Source organism: Chanodichthys erythropterus, chromosome 2 (genome assembly GCF_024489055.1).
Source record: "Chanodichthys erythropterus isolate Z2021 chromosome 2, ASM2448905v1, whole genome shotgun sequence".
NCBI lineage: Eukaryota > Metazoa > Chordata > Actinopteri > Cypriniformes > Xenocyprididae > Chanodichthys > Chanodichthys erythropterus.
This window is the reverse complement of record NC_090222.1, coordinates 27,158,271-27,176,039: the sequence shown is the minus strand read 5'-3', so window position 1 is coordinate 27,176,039 and position 17,769 is coordinate 27,158,271. Positions and strand designations below refer to the sequence as shown.

The 17,769-nt window shown below is 39.9% G+C and overlaps 1 protein-coding gene and 1 pseudogene across 1 annotated transcript; one reads left to right on the top strand and one right to left on the bottom strand.

Moving 5' to 3' along the window:
- Positions 1–9,319, top strand: part of LOC137034411 (cathepsin S-like) — a 66,705-nt pseudogene extending 57,386 nt beyond the window's left edge.
- Positions 9,320–10,784: 1,465 nt separating this feature from the next.
- On the bottom strand, positions 10,785–17,552 carry onecutl (one cut domain, family member, like). The gene is made up of 3 exons (XM_067407278.1): positions 17,293–17,552; positions 15,751–17,056; positions 10,785–12,655 (listed from the first exon to the last, which is right to left on the bottom strand). Exons 2-3 carry the CDS (start codon positions 16,796–16,798, stop codon positions 12,345–12,347), a joined length of 1,359 nt encoding a protein of 452 aa, XP_067263379.1. The 5' UTR covers positions 16,799–17,056; positions 17,293–17,552; the 3' UTR covers positions 10,785–12,344.
- Positions 17,553–17,769: the final 217 nt, after the last annotated feature.

Genomic DNA, 17,769 nt, shown 5'->3' with positions numbered 1-17,769 from the left:
AATAGGCAAGCATTGTTTTAATGGCATATTTACTTGTGAATGTCCACTGAATCTCCAATATAGTGTGATTAACAAGGCTATTGAATACTGATGTCCGAATGTGCGAATATAAAACCAACTTTACCGAAGTCGTGGATATGTGGAAGAAGCAATTGCATACAGAATTTTTTATATCATTTGTATAAATGTTTACTTTTTGGAATAAAAAGCTATACATAAGAAAGGTAAAAAGCACTTAACCCTCTGGAGTCTGAGGCTGATTTGGGGCCTGGAGAACTTTTGACATGCCCTGACATTTGTGCTTTTTTCAGTTGTTCATAAACATATTAATGGAAAAAGTGTCATTACACTGTATTCAGCACAAACTAGGCTACAATAATATGTGAGGAACATGTATGTACATGTTTGTGTTTTTGAAGGAATAACATTTATGCGTGGTTGTTGAAAAAACAAAAAACTTAAGTCACTGAAATAAGGCCAAAAAAAGTATAATAAATCTGTGTTCATAAGACTTTAGGGTATTGGAGGTTGTAGACTAGAGTTTTTGCTTCAAAATTATGTAAAAATTATGCTGCCTACTCCTTCATATTTAACAATATATTGATTTAGTTTTTGTAAGACACATTTTGCCAAGAAACACAGTATGCGATGAGGCGTGAATCACCACTGAAAATGGGCCATTCTCACCTGAGAAAACAAAAGAATTGGATAGTAATGAGCTGAAATGACTTGCATATTAATGAGGCATTTCAGTCAGGTAGGCTGTGAAAAAAAAACCTTCTGTGATGTCTCAAGCTCATTATGATATATGAAACATACAGAAAAATATTATTACAATATAAAGTAATGGTTTTATATTATACTTTAAAATATAATGTATTTCTGTGATGCAAAGAGTCTGAATATAGGCTTTTAGTTTAAAAGCATGCACATTTGGAGAAATATTGGATTCTCATATGCTTATGTCAATTTTCTATACAGAGGAGTTATTTTTATTTAATATTCACTGTCATTACTATGAGCGCTGGTGTTTTCAATTCATCCTTGAAGTCGGAGGGCGCTCTGTGCATTTTAGTCCACAAATTCATCTAAAAGAAGAAGAGGCTATTCCATGAATGGAGTTTCCAATTCATACAGCAGCAGGAGGGCGCTAAAGAAACAAAAACTCATCTAAACTTCATCTGTAGAAGACAAGTAAACAGGAAGTAACTGCATGTCTTCTAGAGATCGCTAACCATGACTTTTACATCCAGATAAACACTTTTCAAGACAATAAATACACGATTGAGATAATAAATGCATGTATTGACTGAATTAGCGTCTGAATAGCGCTGGCTCCGTGGGCGTGGCCGCATTAGCAGATAATGAGCTGAATCACGGATTTCTGACATGGCTCTCTTTTCATACAGATTACATAAACAAAGAAGGTTTGTTTTCGATTTGACTTACATGATTTAAAACCTGACATCTTAACGTTTTTTTAGACATAAGTGTAATTTTTTTGTCATTAGTATTCACTAAGTTACAGTTCATTTTCTGAGAACTATCAGATTGGAGTTCGTTCAGAGGGAGAGGAGAAATCACGCATCATGTTAGTTTTCTTTATTTTACAAAAAGCACAAAATTCTGTTTTTACTCTGAGTGTACACAAATGAAAGAAGATATTCCACAGATTAAAATGGTGTATAACTCTTAATTGTATGTGCAACATTGACGGAGTATTTTGAGTCTCTTTCACACTGATAAGAAAAAAACCACGGTGGTATCGCCGGCGATACCGTCAGACCTCAGAGTGTTAATTGCTAATTAAACATAATTGAGGATAAGTGTAAACAATAATAGAGAATTAATAGGTATAATAAAGCTCTAATTAGTGTATGGAATGTGCTGGAAACCCTTGCAGCAAAGCAGACGTCACGTAGACGTCACGTCCCCCTCATAGAACTGTAATGTGGCAGACGCAGACGTCACGTTCGGCAGACGCAGACGTCACGTTCGGCAGACGCAGACGTCACGTTCGGCAGACGCAGACGTGACGTTCAGTGAGACGAGTGCATGTTGCAACGTCATATTAATGAGCTCGTCCGAACGCCATACATTGGCTCACACACTGCACTGAGCCGTGTGAGGACCGTGTTCTGATACGTGTTAGCGAAAAAATAAATAAATAACTTCACTGCTACACGTGAATCACGCGTGAACGTCTGACTCGACACTTCACTGCCACACGTGATTTACGTGACGTCTGCGTGACGTCTACGCCTCGTCTGCGTCTTAAAATGAATGGATTTAATAGCAAAAAATTAAGACGTCAGTGAGACGTTCAGTGAGACGAGTGCAAGTTGCAACGTCATATTAATGAGCTCGTCCGAACGCCATACCACACGTGATTTACGTGACGTCTGCGTGACGTCTACGCCTCGTCTGCGTCTTAAAATGAATGGATTTAATAGCAAAAAATTAAGACGTCAGTGAGACGTTCAGTGAGACGAGTGCAAGTTGCAACGTCATATTAATGAGCTCGTCCGAACGCCATAAGCAATCATCACATTTTGTTGAAGTCACCCCTCATAAAGGGAGCGCCAGACGCAAAGTAAAAAATATACTTTCTCAACTACGTCGCCGCCATCGCCGCCGCGCACTTTGAGCGCAGCTCCAACACGTGACCGTGACGTCTAACGTCTCATATCTGACGTCTGAATACTATGGGATTTTGGCCAGACGGCTGGCGTGCGTATATATGGCAAGCCAAAGTACTCACAAACGCCTGGTCGGACGTCTGATTGCACACTGACGCGTCAAAAGCGCGCGTTTTGACAGCAAAACGCGCGTCCTCGACGTGTGATTTGCGTTAAGAACGCGCGTTCTTAACGCGCGCTTTGGTATCATAGAAAACGCGCGTCAAGAACGCGCGTTTTTTGTGTACCAAAACGCGCGTTCTTGACGTGTGATTTGCTATTAAAACGCGCGTTCTTGACGTGCGCTTTAGAGTGACCAAAAACGCGCGCTTTTGACGTGCGTTTATCATAACAAAAATGGGCGTCGAATACGTGCGTTTTGAGTCAAACAAAACGCTCGTTATGAACGTTTAAACAGGTAAACCAAACAGGCAGTGCAAACGTGTGTTTGAAGTGTCCATCAGGCGAAGAGAACGCGCTCTTTCCTTAGTGTTCTCAAAAGTGCATGTCGAAAGCGTGTGCTCACTCTTTAGGGCTTTGAGTCTGTTATGTTTTTGTCTGCTATAGGTTTAGGACAGCATTATCATTAAACTCCACCAAAACAACATGGAATTATCGAGGATAAATTTGGCAGATGATTATAGGCTAAAGGTTGAGTTATAATCCAGTATAATTAATATGAAATATGCATATGAAAACGTAAAACTATTATTTAAAATAGCCGTGGGGGAATGACAGTGGATATACCTTCGATCAAGGCCAAAACTTTGTAAGTTTGTAAGGAGCCAATAAAATACTACACCACATGTATGATCATCTTGGCTATATATTACGGTGGCGTATTGCCTCGTGGATAATATTTTTCCCCCCTCAATTATGTCGTAAAACGACATATTTTCTCATTAAAACGAGATGTTATGTCGTTAAAACGACATATTTTGTACGTGACGTGTACGAAAAATGCCTTTATCTGATCTATAGAGCTCATATAGCCTATATCAGTTCAGTTTACATTTATTTGTTTAGCGCTTTTCACAATACTTAGCCCTATAATTTTAAAGCCGCTTTATAGGAAATGCTTTAACATTACAATTTGGAGTAATCTGTTATCAAGGGTGACTGTACAAGTTATGGCCTAATTTCATAGGCTCCTACATAGGCTATATGTAGCAAGTCTGTGAGAAACAACACATTCCAGCGGATAGATCGCCTCTTATTTAACACAGACCTACAAATTTCTTATCAAATGGAGATGTTTCTTTCTTGTAGGTACAGTTATTCGCCGAGTTTAAATTAATTTTTGAGTTGTTTCAGAAAGATTCTCGCAGAGAGACAGCTGAAAGCGCACCCTGTTTTTATTTATTCTATTTTACAAAAGTCGCCTACAAGGTGTTGTTGTTATTATGAGCATAAATATAAAATAAAATTTAAAAAAGTAGACCATTTGTAGTCTTGCACTAATCTGTAGGCTATCGCCAAAAATGACGAAATGTCTATTTTAAGTTGTTTCAGCTGTCATGAGGAAAAAATCCATCAGAACGCGCCGGCGCATTCGTCGGCCAGAGGGATAAAAATGTAGCCAGTTTAGTTTCAAATTTTCAGTAATTTCGATCGGTGCATCAAATGATGTAGGCGTAAACTAAATTCATGTAGTTTCAGTAAAAGAATAAAGAAATAACTAAACTTATTTGCTATAGGCTACATTTGGAAAAGGACTTCAGACATTCCGATAGCTGACCATTAGCAGAGCTGGCGATGAGGTGTTTGGGCAATATATAATAATATAAATAACAATAATAATGTCTCAGCAAAGACCGAACATATTTATTTGTCTCGGCACACGACCGCAACAGTAACACAGCGTATCAAGGCTTGCTGTTGTCTTGGCTACCTTACAAACGGCGATGGAAACAACAGTGATGAATTTTTCCTCCTTTTGTGGTAATTTAGCACTCAAAAAAATGATTCAGGCCCTTCATAGATATGACACATTTAAATTTAATTCACTTTACTTAAACATATCTAATTAGGAGTAATACGTATTTATATTTAATGAGTCTAACATAAAATATTTAAATAGTTTAATCTATGAAATTTATTTAAATTTGACCAACTAAATTTAATTACATTTGGGAAATGGAAGTGCACTCAAAAAAAATGATACATTGTATTTACTTAATTTTTTTATGTCAACAGGTTCCACGTAACTTGGTTATGTTGCATGTAATTAAGATTATTGGTTTCAGTTAACTTACATTTATTACATAAGGTTAACTCAATGCCATTTAGTTGAATCAGGCAGAGGTGGGAAGTCCAGGGGTCAGAGAGTAAAATTCCTGCCATATTTTTATTCCACCACTGAAGCATTAATGAGATAAATAAGTGTTTAATTGAGTGATGATTGAGCATTATTGAAGACACCTGATGAAAACAAGCAGAATCACCAAAGGAGAAAATCACAATTTTTAAGACACCATCGTGGAGATGAGTGTTTGTTTTAGTTGAGCTCTTGATCCTTGTCTTTTTAGTATTAGATATTGATTGGGCAGTTTTAACTGCATTAAAACCAACCAACCAGACAAGCAAAGTCAAAAGATGATCAGGTGGTGTTGGTTATGTTTTCACATAATCATTATTTGATCTGAACTCATTTAGAGCTCAATCTCTGAGTTAGATTTACATTATTGATTACCGCAGCACTGTGATTCTACAGCAGAATATCAACTTTATCAATACAAATTTTTTTTTTAAAGTTCTGATGTAAATAAACGAGTTTTATTTAGACACACAGATATCAAGAATCAGCCTGTGAATCTCAACAGTGGTGAGAATAATAAAGCATGTTGCAGTGCATTCTGGGTGCCACCAATCAAAATTAATCCATGCCTCCCATCATGCATTGCCGCATGAATAAATTATGAGCTGAATTGTCTTAGTAATTTTCTTTATTCTCACTATTTAAATTTTGCTGTTTTTCTGTGACTTTTTAGTAGCTTGTTTTCTAATGTTCAGAGTTGATCTGTTGATCAGAATATGTTGCTTGTCACCGTCATTGAGATTCATACGCTGATTCTTGATGTCTGTGTGTGCCTAAAGTAAAGCTTTTTTTTTGTGATAAGGACAACATCTCTAAAAAAAATATATATATTTTGATAAAGCTGATCTTCTGCTATAGAATCACAGTGCTGCTGTAATCAATAATGTAAATCTAACTCAGGGATTGAGCTCTAAATGAGTTCAGATCAAATAATGATTATGTGAAAACATAACTAACACCACCTGATCATCTTTTAACTTTGCTTGTCTGGTTGGTTTTAATGCAGTTAAAACTGCCCAATCAATATCTAATATTAAAAAGACAAGGATCAAGAGCTCAACTAAAACAAACACTCATCTCCACGATGGTGTCTTAAAAATTGTGATTTTCTCCTTTGGTGATTCTGCTTGTTTTCATCAGGTGTCTTCAATAATGCTCAATCATCACTCAATTAAACACTTATTTATCTCATTAATGCTTCAGTGGTGGAATAAAAATATGGCAGGAATTTTACTCTCTGACCCCTGGACTTCCCACCTCTGCCTGATTCAACTAAATGGCATTGAGTTAACCTTATGTAATAAATGTAAGTTAACTGAAACCAATAATCTTAATTACATGCAACATAACCAAGTTACGTGGAACCTGTTGACATAAAAAAATTAAGTAAATACAATGTATCATTTTTTTGAGTGCACTTCCATTTCCCAAATGTAATTAAATTTAGTTGGTCAAATTTAAATAAATTTCATAGATTAAACTATTTAAATATTTTATGTTAGACTCATTAAATATAAATACGTATTACTCCTAATTAGATATGTTTAAGTAAAGTGAATTAAATTTAAATGTGTCATATCTATGAAGGGCCTGAATCATTTTTTTGAGTGTATGGGCATTGCCATCGATACAGGCATCGAAAGGTATTTTACACTATATTTACACTATAAGTGTGATAAAGGCATGATAAATTCTCTATTATAGATCAGATAAAGGTAGCCTATACATTCACGTCATATGCCAACAAAATGTCGTTTTAACGACATAACATCTCGTTATTACGAGAAAAGATGTCTTAACGACATAATTGAGGGGAAAAAAAATATTATCCACGAGGCAATATTTTATTGGCTCCTTACAAACTTACAAAGTTTTGGCCTTGATCGAAGGTATATCCACTGTCATTCCCCCACGGCTATTTTAAATAATAGTTTTACGTTTTCATATGCATATTTCATATTAATTATACTGGATTATAACTCAACCATTATAATCATCTGCCAAATTTATCCTCGATAATTCCATGTTGTTTTGGTGGAGTTTAATGATAATGCTGTCCTAAACCTATAGCGGACAAAAACATAACAGACTCAAAGCCCTAAAGAGTGAGCACACGCTTTCGACATGCACTTTTGAGAACACTAAGGAAAGAGCGCGTTCTCTTCGCCTGATGGACACTTCAAACACACGTTTGCACTGCCTGTTTGGTTTACCTGTTTAAACGTTCATAACGAGCGTTTTGTTTGACTCAAAACGCACGTATTTGACGCCCATTTTTGTTATGATAAACGCACGTCAAAAGCGCGCGTTTTTGGTCACTCCAAAGCGCACGTCAAGAACGCGCGTTTTAATAGCAAATCACACGTCAAGAACGCGCGTTTTGCTGTCAAAACGCGCGCTTTTGACGCGTCAGTGTGCAATCAGACGTCCGACCAGGCGTTTTTGAGTACTTTGGCTTGCCATACGTATACACGTTAGTTCTCCTCTCAGTTTGCTTAGCAATCATCACATTTTGTTGAAGTCACCCCTCATAGGTGTGTCAGGGCAACTTTGGACACAAACGCTCACGACGTGAGTCAACCCTGCAATCTGCTTTCGTCGCCACTAGTTAATCGGCGTCAGCTTGGTGTGTTCCGATCTTTAGGAAAACTAGGTTTTAGATGCCCTGCAAAGCATGTGACAATTTCATCATCTGAAACTCACATTTCTCTGTTTGTCATGTTGAATCACAGACAATGGAGGAGATCTTACAAACGTTAGCCACGACTCGTGTCTCTCCTGGCTTTAAAAGGCAAATGGCAGAATTTGTGGGCTCTTCTGGGGCTCTTGTCCCAGACTCTCTGGACTGGAGAGAGAAGGGATATTTCTCCAGTGTGAAGCACCTGGTATTATACCACTTATTTTGAGAGAATACAATCTGATATTTGGTCATTTAGATTTGTGTCTGCATAACTTTTTATTTGGTTGGACAACTCATTTTTGTTTACTTTGATAGACAAGAGACAAAAACAATTTTAAAAATGTAAAGTTTCACATTGTAGTATTTTCCATAAATCCAACCTAAAATGCATTATATGTAGCATGAAGGCAAACTATTTCTCAGCATGCATTTCTGGTTTTAGTAGTTTTATAATGCTTTTCCCTCTGCCGTCAGGGTTCTTGTTGGGCTTTCAACTCGATCTGTTGGGGCTCTTGAAGGTCAGCTGATGAAGACTACAGGAAAGCTGGTCGACCTCAGTCCTCAGAACCTTGTAGACTGTTCTTCCAGTTATGGCGACAAGGGCTGCAGTGGCGGTTTTATGGACCATGCCTTCCAGTATGTCATTGATAATGGTGGAATAGATTCAGAGGCATCTTACCCTTATGAAGGAGTGGTAAGTTGTTTGTGTGGGTTCAATCGAAGAAGAAACAAGTGATAATTTCAGAAAAATGGAAGAAACATTCCATATTAGAAGTGACAAGAACTGTTACCTCAAGATTTGGCCTGGCTGGATTTGTCAGTGTTTGGCATATTTGTAAGAAGCTGTAATCCATTATCATTATGAGTATAATCTAATAAATAAATGTGTCCTACAGCAAGGGCAGTGCAGATACAATCCAGCCCAGCGTGCGGCAAACTGCACCAAGTACTATTTCGTCAGTGAGGGAGATGAAGAGGCCTTGAAGGAGGCTGTTGCCAACATTGGGCCCATTGCAGTGGCCATTGACGCGACCCATCCCAAGTTTGTACTTTATCACAGTGGTGAGTATTTCTTCTCTACACATTTCAATCTATTGCCAGGTTGTAAACTGAAGGTCAAAATAATTTTTATTTTTCTTGGCAACTATTATAACGTTATCTCACACAGGAGTTTACAATGATCCATCCTGCACCCAAAAAATAAACCACGGAGTGCTGGTTGTGGGATACGGTGCGATTGATGGACAGGACTATTGGCTGGTCAAAAACATGTTAGTTACACTGAAAATTTTATTGTCATAACCTGACTGGGTTTTTGGGGAGTGGTGTTTTATACAAAACATTGAGATGAATAAATACAGATGCTGATTGCTTTCTTTTGCTTTAACAGTTGGGGTACTGGATTTGGAGATGGTGGCTACATCCGTATGGCCAGAAACCAGAACAACATGTGTGGCATCGCCTTATATCCTTGTTATCCAGTCATGTAATTAAAACACTGTTGAAATGTATGACCATCAAAATAAGAAATCTACTATTTTATAATCTAATTTCTTAACTGTAAAAGTGTTATATTTTATATTTCCATTTTCTTTTAAACAAAATTTCAAATGTCTCATATCAAATAAATATTGAATTTCAAATGTTTTCTTTGGCTAGTTCTGAAGCTTCAAAAGGAAATATTCTTTCACTCTAGTCAGTATGTTTACAAATGACTTGGTTTTATTCAGTGCAACATCACAACGAACAGTTTCACATGAGGTATTAAAGGATTTCTCAAGATCAGCACACAATGTCCAGTTATGATTGACATTTAGATTGCTGTGATTTTTACACCTTTGGTTGATTAGCCACATTCATAAGGTAACACGGGAGAGAATGGCATAAAATGACACAGATGTTCACACCAGCAGAAAGAGATTTTAGTTGAGTGATAGGTCAAAGAAAAAGAAAACACTTGCTACCTTTTCAGTCTGCTTATCTGAACCGTCAATAAGTGGATCTCCAGATGCAAAAAAAAAAAAAGCCTTGAGAGTGAATTCTGTCAGCCTATGTTGTGATTCAACAATCAGGTTTGCTAAAATTATATTTTTATTCGGGTGATTCATATGACACAGCTAGAACATAATTGCATCAAATTTGTAGAGACAAACATATTTAACATTTATTTTGGTCTCTATCCTCACTTTTACACGGTAACACTTTGGTTTATTTTTTTTTCTTTTTGGAGGGATAAGCAATCATAAGATCAGCAAGACCCCCTCTCTTGCTCAGATTGTCATTCCCATTTGGTCTTTATATTGATAAATGTTCTTCAATCGCTCTCTCTCTCTCTCTCTCTCACACACACACACACACACACACACACACTCAACACACAAAAAAGGTTCTCTCTGCCTGCAGGTAGGGCTGTGATTTAGTTGTGTTCACGGATTGATTCCAGCACATTTGGCTATAAAAACTTAGTAACGCACAGACGCTCCCTGAATGGATGGGATCTTTGGTACAGTTACATCTCAGCTACACAACACATCACACACAGTTGAGGTAGATGAAATTAGAGCTGTCGGGTAGAACAAAAAGGGCCAAACGAGTTCCCCTCGGTGGGACAGCGAAATGGAACTATCACTTCAGATTTACACGCTTTCAAATATATCTGAAGTGGTTAAAAACTACGAGAATATGCCACAATTTATTAGTACCTCTCCTCATTGACAATAAGTCTGTGTGAACAAAGTGTCCACCAGGAGGCGCCAATCACTAACTTACGTCGGCCATGATCAGCTAAGCGTGATCTTAGGGGCGCTACAGGTCATCAAGTGATCTCTAACCATCTACCGCTGAAATCTTGCAAATTATAATAACCTAAATCCTTACATCTCTACGAAAAGAGAGGCCCAGTAAAGTACTAGCGCTGCAACAGGGTGACCTGGAGAGTTGAGACGCACAAGCTGACACCCTTTGCCCTGTGCGCAGCACGCTTACAATTGTCGCTCATTAAACTTTAATTCCCATCTCCAAACTCCCATTCACCACCCCTCCCCTTCCTCGCCGTGGTTCAGTAATGCAGCTAGCCTCTGATCTGCCACCCCTCCCGGTGAACGCCCTAAGCCCATGGGCCCGACCGAGCTCCGGCCCCAGCCGCCGAGAGGACACAGATAAAAAGGGCCTCTTTGAAGTCGGCAAAAGTCGATGGCCTCTTTCATGGGCCCTCTTTTAAGTGCGTGCTGTGAAGGGGCCTCACTACATGCCCTGCAAAGGTTAAACACAGGGGAACGAGAAAGAGCATTGAAAAGGGGACGATCTCTCCCTCGACGGCCTACCCCGAGAGACCGCGGCGCAGCGCGTATGATCGTCGTACAGTAAATGTGGACTGCAGTGAGGAGATCACAGTTCAGCACAGCCTAAATATAGAAGCATCTCGACTTCTTAGACACTCGTGTGCCGTTGTACGATCACGCTCGATCTGTTCAGTCAGGCTGTGGCCTAAAAAGGGTCTAAACATGCAGCACGTGTGAATGATGAACATGGATGGGTACGCTAGCCTGACTATCGAGATACTAACACAGCGGTCAGGAGATGAGAACGTCGGACATTCAGGGAGGACAAATATTCATCTTTGGTATTGGGACTCCTATCAGAGACAGGGTCGTTTTTCACACACAAACAACACTCGGTGAAATAAATACTGACGGTAACTAGCAAATAAATAAAATAAATAGCTAGATTAGAAATAAATACATAAATAATTATAAATACACAAAGTGGTTCTCAGTTCATAATCAATTCAAGCTTTTTGTAAGTATTTTTCCTCAGGGTTATCGAGATTTTGAGCTTCTTCCGGTATGAACAGCCATTGGCCAGATTGTGTGCTTGAACTTTGTACAAAAACCAAAACCAGATTTCTCCATCCTCAGTGTGACATCTAAGAAATCATTTTTGAAATCAGAGCATTCTGGATTCTTTTTTGCAGCCATTCTGTCAGCAGAAACTCGCCGACAAGTTTATAGTCTGTTGCAAAGAGTGTCACGGCTGCACTTCCCTCACCACCTTGTTTTGAGTTCCTCCTCATGTTGTCTGGATGCGACACCATCCTGTGCATTTTGTAACGAAAGAGTATAAAAAGAAAACAAGCTCTCGAAAAATGTTCATATTTTGGTTTCAGCTTCTTTGTCCAGTAGTTTTTCCCTTTAAAGGAATCTCTGAAATATTCACTTACATCCTTCTTTGTTTCTTTGGTCATTAATTGTCCATTTGTTGCAAAATCGTCTCACCCTAAAAATATCATTTTGCCACTGACATTCCGTCAGTCACGATCAACACAGAAAAAACAGAAACGTTTGGACCTTGCACTGATTTTAGACGCTGTAACGAATTACAAAATAAACGGTTTCAATATCTATTCATAACCCTCAATATGTTGATTTGTGAATGATTTCATAAGCCCTGATGTGTTGGGCTCGTCCTTCGCGATTAAAGCTAAAACAATCAATGCTAAAACTACAATCAAATCCTGTCTCATCTAGACATTGCGGACGTCACCCTCTTAAAGACTTCATCTTTGGTTTCATATGCTGTTGATTTGTATACAAAAACACCCTTGATTAAAAACTCTAGGAGCTACAGGTAAACCTGTGCTGTGCAGAGCGGAAAACGGCTCGTTTTCCCATCATGCCGTGGAGCAGGTCACAGCTGGAGATGCGGTGCTGGACCCCGACGAGCCGGTGGAGGATGGGCGGCCCTCTTCAGTCCAGCGGTTGAGGTTTCTGCGGCGAGCGTTCATGAAGAAGTTGCTTACGGTGGAGAGCTCAAGGCCCAGCTGCTGAGAGATGGTGATCTGCAGGTCTTTGGTCGGTCGGTGGTTCTCTCTGAAAATGGCCATGAGAGTGCGACGCTGCAGGTCTGTGAAGACTAGCCGGGTGCGCTTGGGACCCTGGTTGCGCTCTAGCTTGGACTGCTCCTGCTCCTTACGCTTACAAGCTGAAAGAGAGACAGAGAGAGAAAGAATTAGTCTACAGGTAAGACCTGAAAATCTAAATAGGTCTTTAGCAATTTATCTTTGTTATCTAATAGGCTCTACATTTTTTAATAGTAGAGAAAATAGTTTGTTGTAGTGCAGATTTTTAACAAGAGGCTTTTGTCTTTAAAAATAATATAAGGTTTTAAACTGTAAAAAAGATGAGTAATGGTTGACAGTTTCACCAAGTAAAAATATGGTCAAAAGATGAAAAAAATCTCAACATTTTAAAATGTTAAACATTACACCGAATGTGCAACCAGATTAAGGGATGATGATTAAGTTCTTTGCTTTTGTAAAAAAAAAAAAAGAAGAAGAAGGAATTCACAGGCTAAAAAGATCCCAAAATCTTTAAAATAGAAAACACTGCATGTAAAATGAAATTGAGTAGTCCTGCACAGATGCAAAAAAAAAAAAAAGATACAAAAGATCAGTTAGAGCTAATGTTGTCAATACTCTGCATTTTTATGTTGCAATAATTATCATATACAGCTATTATTGTTATATAATGTACGGCTTAATTAAATACCGCACTGGGTGTTGACCTGACTATTGCCTGAAAACCAGAGAGAGTCTCTATCAGACAACTGCCAACTTGATAGATAGATAAATGTACTTTATTGATCCCTGAGTGGAAATTCAGGATAAGGGAGATTAAGCGATAAGGAGAAAGAAAACAATAATGATCTATATCAAAAACAAACCAGAAGAAAGAAAACATTCAGAAAGTCTGTTGTCTTCAAAACACACATTTTAAGTTTCAATTCAGCATTTTACCTCTGTCTCATATTCAAACAACTCTCGATCGGCCCCACCTGCTTTCACCAGTACAACGGTGACCATTAACTAAATGCTTCCTGATGTTGTAATCATGTGTAAAAGGTAGGAATTACCATGCTATAAATCCTGCGCTCCGTACCACACTCCCAGACATAAACATCCCCCCATAGAGTTCTTATGATCGTGGGAGCAAGGCCCTAATCATGATGTATACCACTTGTCTCATGTAGCTGAAACGTGATCGAAAGCCTTTTTCATAAACCACCCCCACCCCCCAATTGCCTATCACCCCCCTCTCCCCCCCGAAGCCGTGCTCCCTGCCTACTCCACCCCCTGCTGATTTTTTTTCGGCCAGGGGCTGATAGAAATTATTGATTAAATCTGTGCTGCTCAGACTCCCCGACCTATAGAGGAGCTTTAACCCCTTTAGTGCTGGATGAAAAGGGAGCTTCTACGTGCCAAACAACATTTATTGTCAATCTCTGCAGGGCGGCAGAGATCTAAACCTAACTATGCAATTTTATAGAAAAATAGTTTGGGGCTAAAAATGTAAAGGTAACAGCGAAAGAGCCTCTGCTATTTAAGCCGATTATATCTCTGTGATTCCTTAAGACAAGAGCTTTAGGCTTCAGTGCTTGTGTGTGAAATCCCAATGCTGTCCGAACGCCGAGCTTTAGAGTAATGATCTCTACCCTGCCCTGCGACTGAATTTCTCTCTGTTCATCCCTCTCCCAATCAAAGCTCAGCCAGTTTGCGAAAACACACAGACACAACAAACAGAACACATCCACACAAAAGACCTGAGGAAAAACTGAGTGAGAGAAAGAGAGAAGAGATTTGTGGTAGATCTAGGAAAACCAGGATAAAAATTTTAGGTCAATAAATCTAAGCTAAGATACATTCATTGTACAACAAATGCAGGCCATGCTAGCAATATGCATGAAACCTGGGGGGGGGGGGGCAGCCTCTCAATAGCAAGTATGTGAAAAGTGCTGATGGATTTTAAAAGGATGGGTATTTGTTGTGGAGATACTGGTTAAAAATCACTGCATTAAGCTGAATCATCATTAAATGTGTCGGTAAGTTGAACTCCTGCTGCCTCTGAGAGAGGAGGCGTGTAGCCGCATGCATTCTAATGTTTGCTCATGCCGTCTTATTCACAGGAGGTGTGTGCAGGAGCCTTCTGCGTTGCTTTCCCAAGGAAATCAATACCAGCTAGTAATTAAACAAAGGGCATGGTGAGAAAAGTCAACACTCATGGAAAGTGGGTTATATAGGGAAATACAGAGGTGTCCACTTATGCTTTTGTGAACAGAAGCTGTGAAAAAAGCCTTAAGAAAAATCCATCAAATAGCGATCGGCCAACAGAAAATTCAGTCAATATCAATTAGAATTTAGGAAAAAGAATCCAAGCCTGAATTATGCATGAAAATAAAAGCTGGGATAGCAATAATAAAACAGCGTTTACGTTCATCATCCTAAATTAACATTTACTGCCAATCACGAAGATTCCCAAAAAATGGCATGTTTAGCGACTAACACAAAAAAACAACAGCAGGACACGGTACCACTCAGGCCAACAGGGCATTGATTGATTCCATGTATTTCGTTGCATGGAACACCCCTACGACTGAGGGCACAGTGGTCACCAATCAATATCTGTAGTGGTAATGCAAGCAGAATAATTCATTCTGAAGCGTATTTCATGCTTAGGTGATTGATCGCTAGGGATTCGGAAAGATTTCGGGAGAATCTGCGTGTCTGTGTTTGTCTCCCAGCCCACAATCCTCAGTGGCTGCTGCAGCACGCCAGCCGACATTTTGAAAACCGCCCCATCCCTGCATCGCCAAACCACCCCCCCCCCATTCTCATGTTACTGTTTTTCTCTGGATCTCTTTGTGTGCTTTGGACAACAGTTAAAGTTTCAGCCTCTTCAATGTCAAAACATTGTAACACGGCAAGATGCACTTGGGTTTGAGGTGAAATCTCTCAATAATGTCTCTCAAAAATGTATATTTAGCATTATTGCAACAAATTTGTATGCTTGTTTTAACTGTAATTTGGTCAAAAATACTGTTTTATCTGTGGTACTTTTCATGTATTGTAACAAAACAACTGTAATGGAAAATTTACTTTGTGGTTGATCATATATGTACCACTTGTCATTGTCGTTAACAATACTCGCACAGATCGACTTGTTAATTTTGGGGATTTGTTTTGTTTCACAACAACAATACATTTCAACTACAATTGAACTTAACAAGCTCAAGCTTTTTACCTTCCAGACGTAACGAGGCCATCCTCTGAAACTCTGGCTCCTGTAGCCAACGGGACATCCTCTTGAAGGTTTCGCGGCCAGACTTGAGTTTCCCCCAAGGTTTGGGGTTCCTGAGCAGGTCTGACAGAGTGCCCTGAGACCTGCACAGAACCCGCTCTGCAAAAATGGCCTGCGGGATGCTGTACCTCTTCAGTTCAGTGATGATTCTCTGAGCCACATCTTTAGTGTTGATCTCTTCCCCTCCGCCGCCATTCTGTGAGCCAGCCAGCATGCCCTCTCTTCCCAGGCTGGAGCTGGAAGAGGAAGGGGAAGAAGAAGGGAGCTCCCCAAGCTTGGAGGCCTGTTGGCTGGGGAGATGGTGCTGATAACTCTGGTTGTATATATGGGGGTGGTAGGTGGGATTGTGCTGATGGGCATCCATTTTGTTTAGCTGGTGGCTGACCCCATGCTCGCCCCCCAAAGAGGGTGGTGACATCTCCCTCACAAAGTCTGGCGGTGTTCGACAGATGTTTCCCCCATTGCTGCCCATATGGACCTCATGGCCACCTGGAAGCATCTGGCTACTGTGTCCATTTTGACTTCCCAGGCTACCATAGCCATGCATGGCGGTCTCCAGGCCCGCACTGCCCAGAGGTGGAGACAGACCCTGTCCCAAACCAAAGTCTTTTCCGTACGACGCGTAGTAGTTTCCTCCTAGACCTCGATCTTCTCGCATGAGAGTGAAGCTGCCGATGACGTTGCTGACGGGCAGGCAGGGATGGTGGTGGTGATGATGGTGGAATTTGTCATCAAAGGGTTGGAGGGGTGTCAGTGTGGTGTAGGTGCTACCACAGCTGGTCGGTACATCCCTACCGTACCCCAGGCTTGCCATGCTGTGGTCGTACGTGGAGCTCTGGTGGTCGGACTCCAGGCCCATGGCAGGGCCTCCCAGAGAGGGACGAGGGAAAGCAGCCGTGAGATCGCGAGAGTGCAGCATTGCTCGGCTGTCCTGACTGTGCGCCAGCTCTACATGGCTGTGCACGGACATCTCACCCATATTACCATCCATATTGTTACCTTCCTTACTCCGCTTCTTCTTCTTTAAATTCCAGCTGGTGTGTTTTTCTAACAGTCTAATGTGTGGTTACTGTAATATAATATAAAAATGCTTCCTGATGCTGTTTATATCTCAAAATCTGATTTCAGTGTACTCTCAGAGACATTTCATCACAGTGGCACCATCTTGGGTCATGCAAGCAAATTCTGTGTTCCATAAATGCACCTGTATTTATCCATGTGAGTCTTGCTTTTGCCTTGGTGACCAATGCTGAAAAAGAGACAGGAGGACCATGATCACTGATTTGTTATTGATGATTTATTCAGCTTTGTTTATTCATCACAAATATTAAAATACTTGAACCACCGTATTATAAAGTAATAACTTTTCTGTCTATAAATAGCATATTTATTTATTACATCTTATTCTTTCAATTCAAAACTAACTTCAACAATCATATCGAGGTTTAAAAACAAGTGGAAAAGAATTAAGTTGGAATTGCTTACCTCACAACGTAGCTTATCCGACTGGATGAAGAGAAGCGAATCAGCCTCTCCAAAACACAATCAAAAGCCGATAATGGGATGGGGAATTCTATACACCTCCAGAAATTCCGAATTTACAATCAAACAACAATCGGTTTTGTGTAACAGCGACTTTTGTGTGTCATCAGCACATTTCGGTGTCCAAAAAAAAAAAAAAGAAAAAAGAAAGAAAGAAAGAAGCAATGGATCGGTCTGGTCCGTCACCGCCGTTATCCGCTAGATTCTCGCTGGACCACAACTGTCGAGGATGCAACGCAAATGATGTGTAAGGCCGTATGATTTTGTCCGATGTCCGGACTTCGCTATGCCGCAATCGTGTCAAAAATAAGCGCCGATCTATGTCTAAGCATCGCGCTCCGTCGCTGTCATTATCTCTGTGGTTTTGCCCTTCTGTATCCTCATCGATCTCGGCCCCAACTCTTTCTCTCCTCTCTCTCT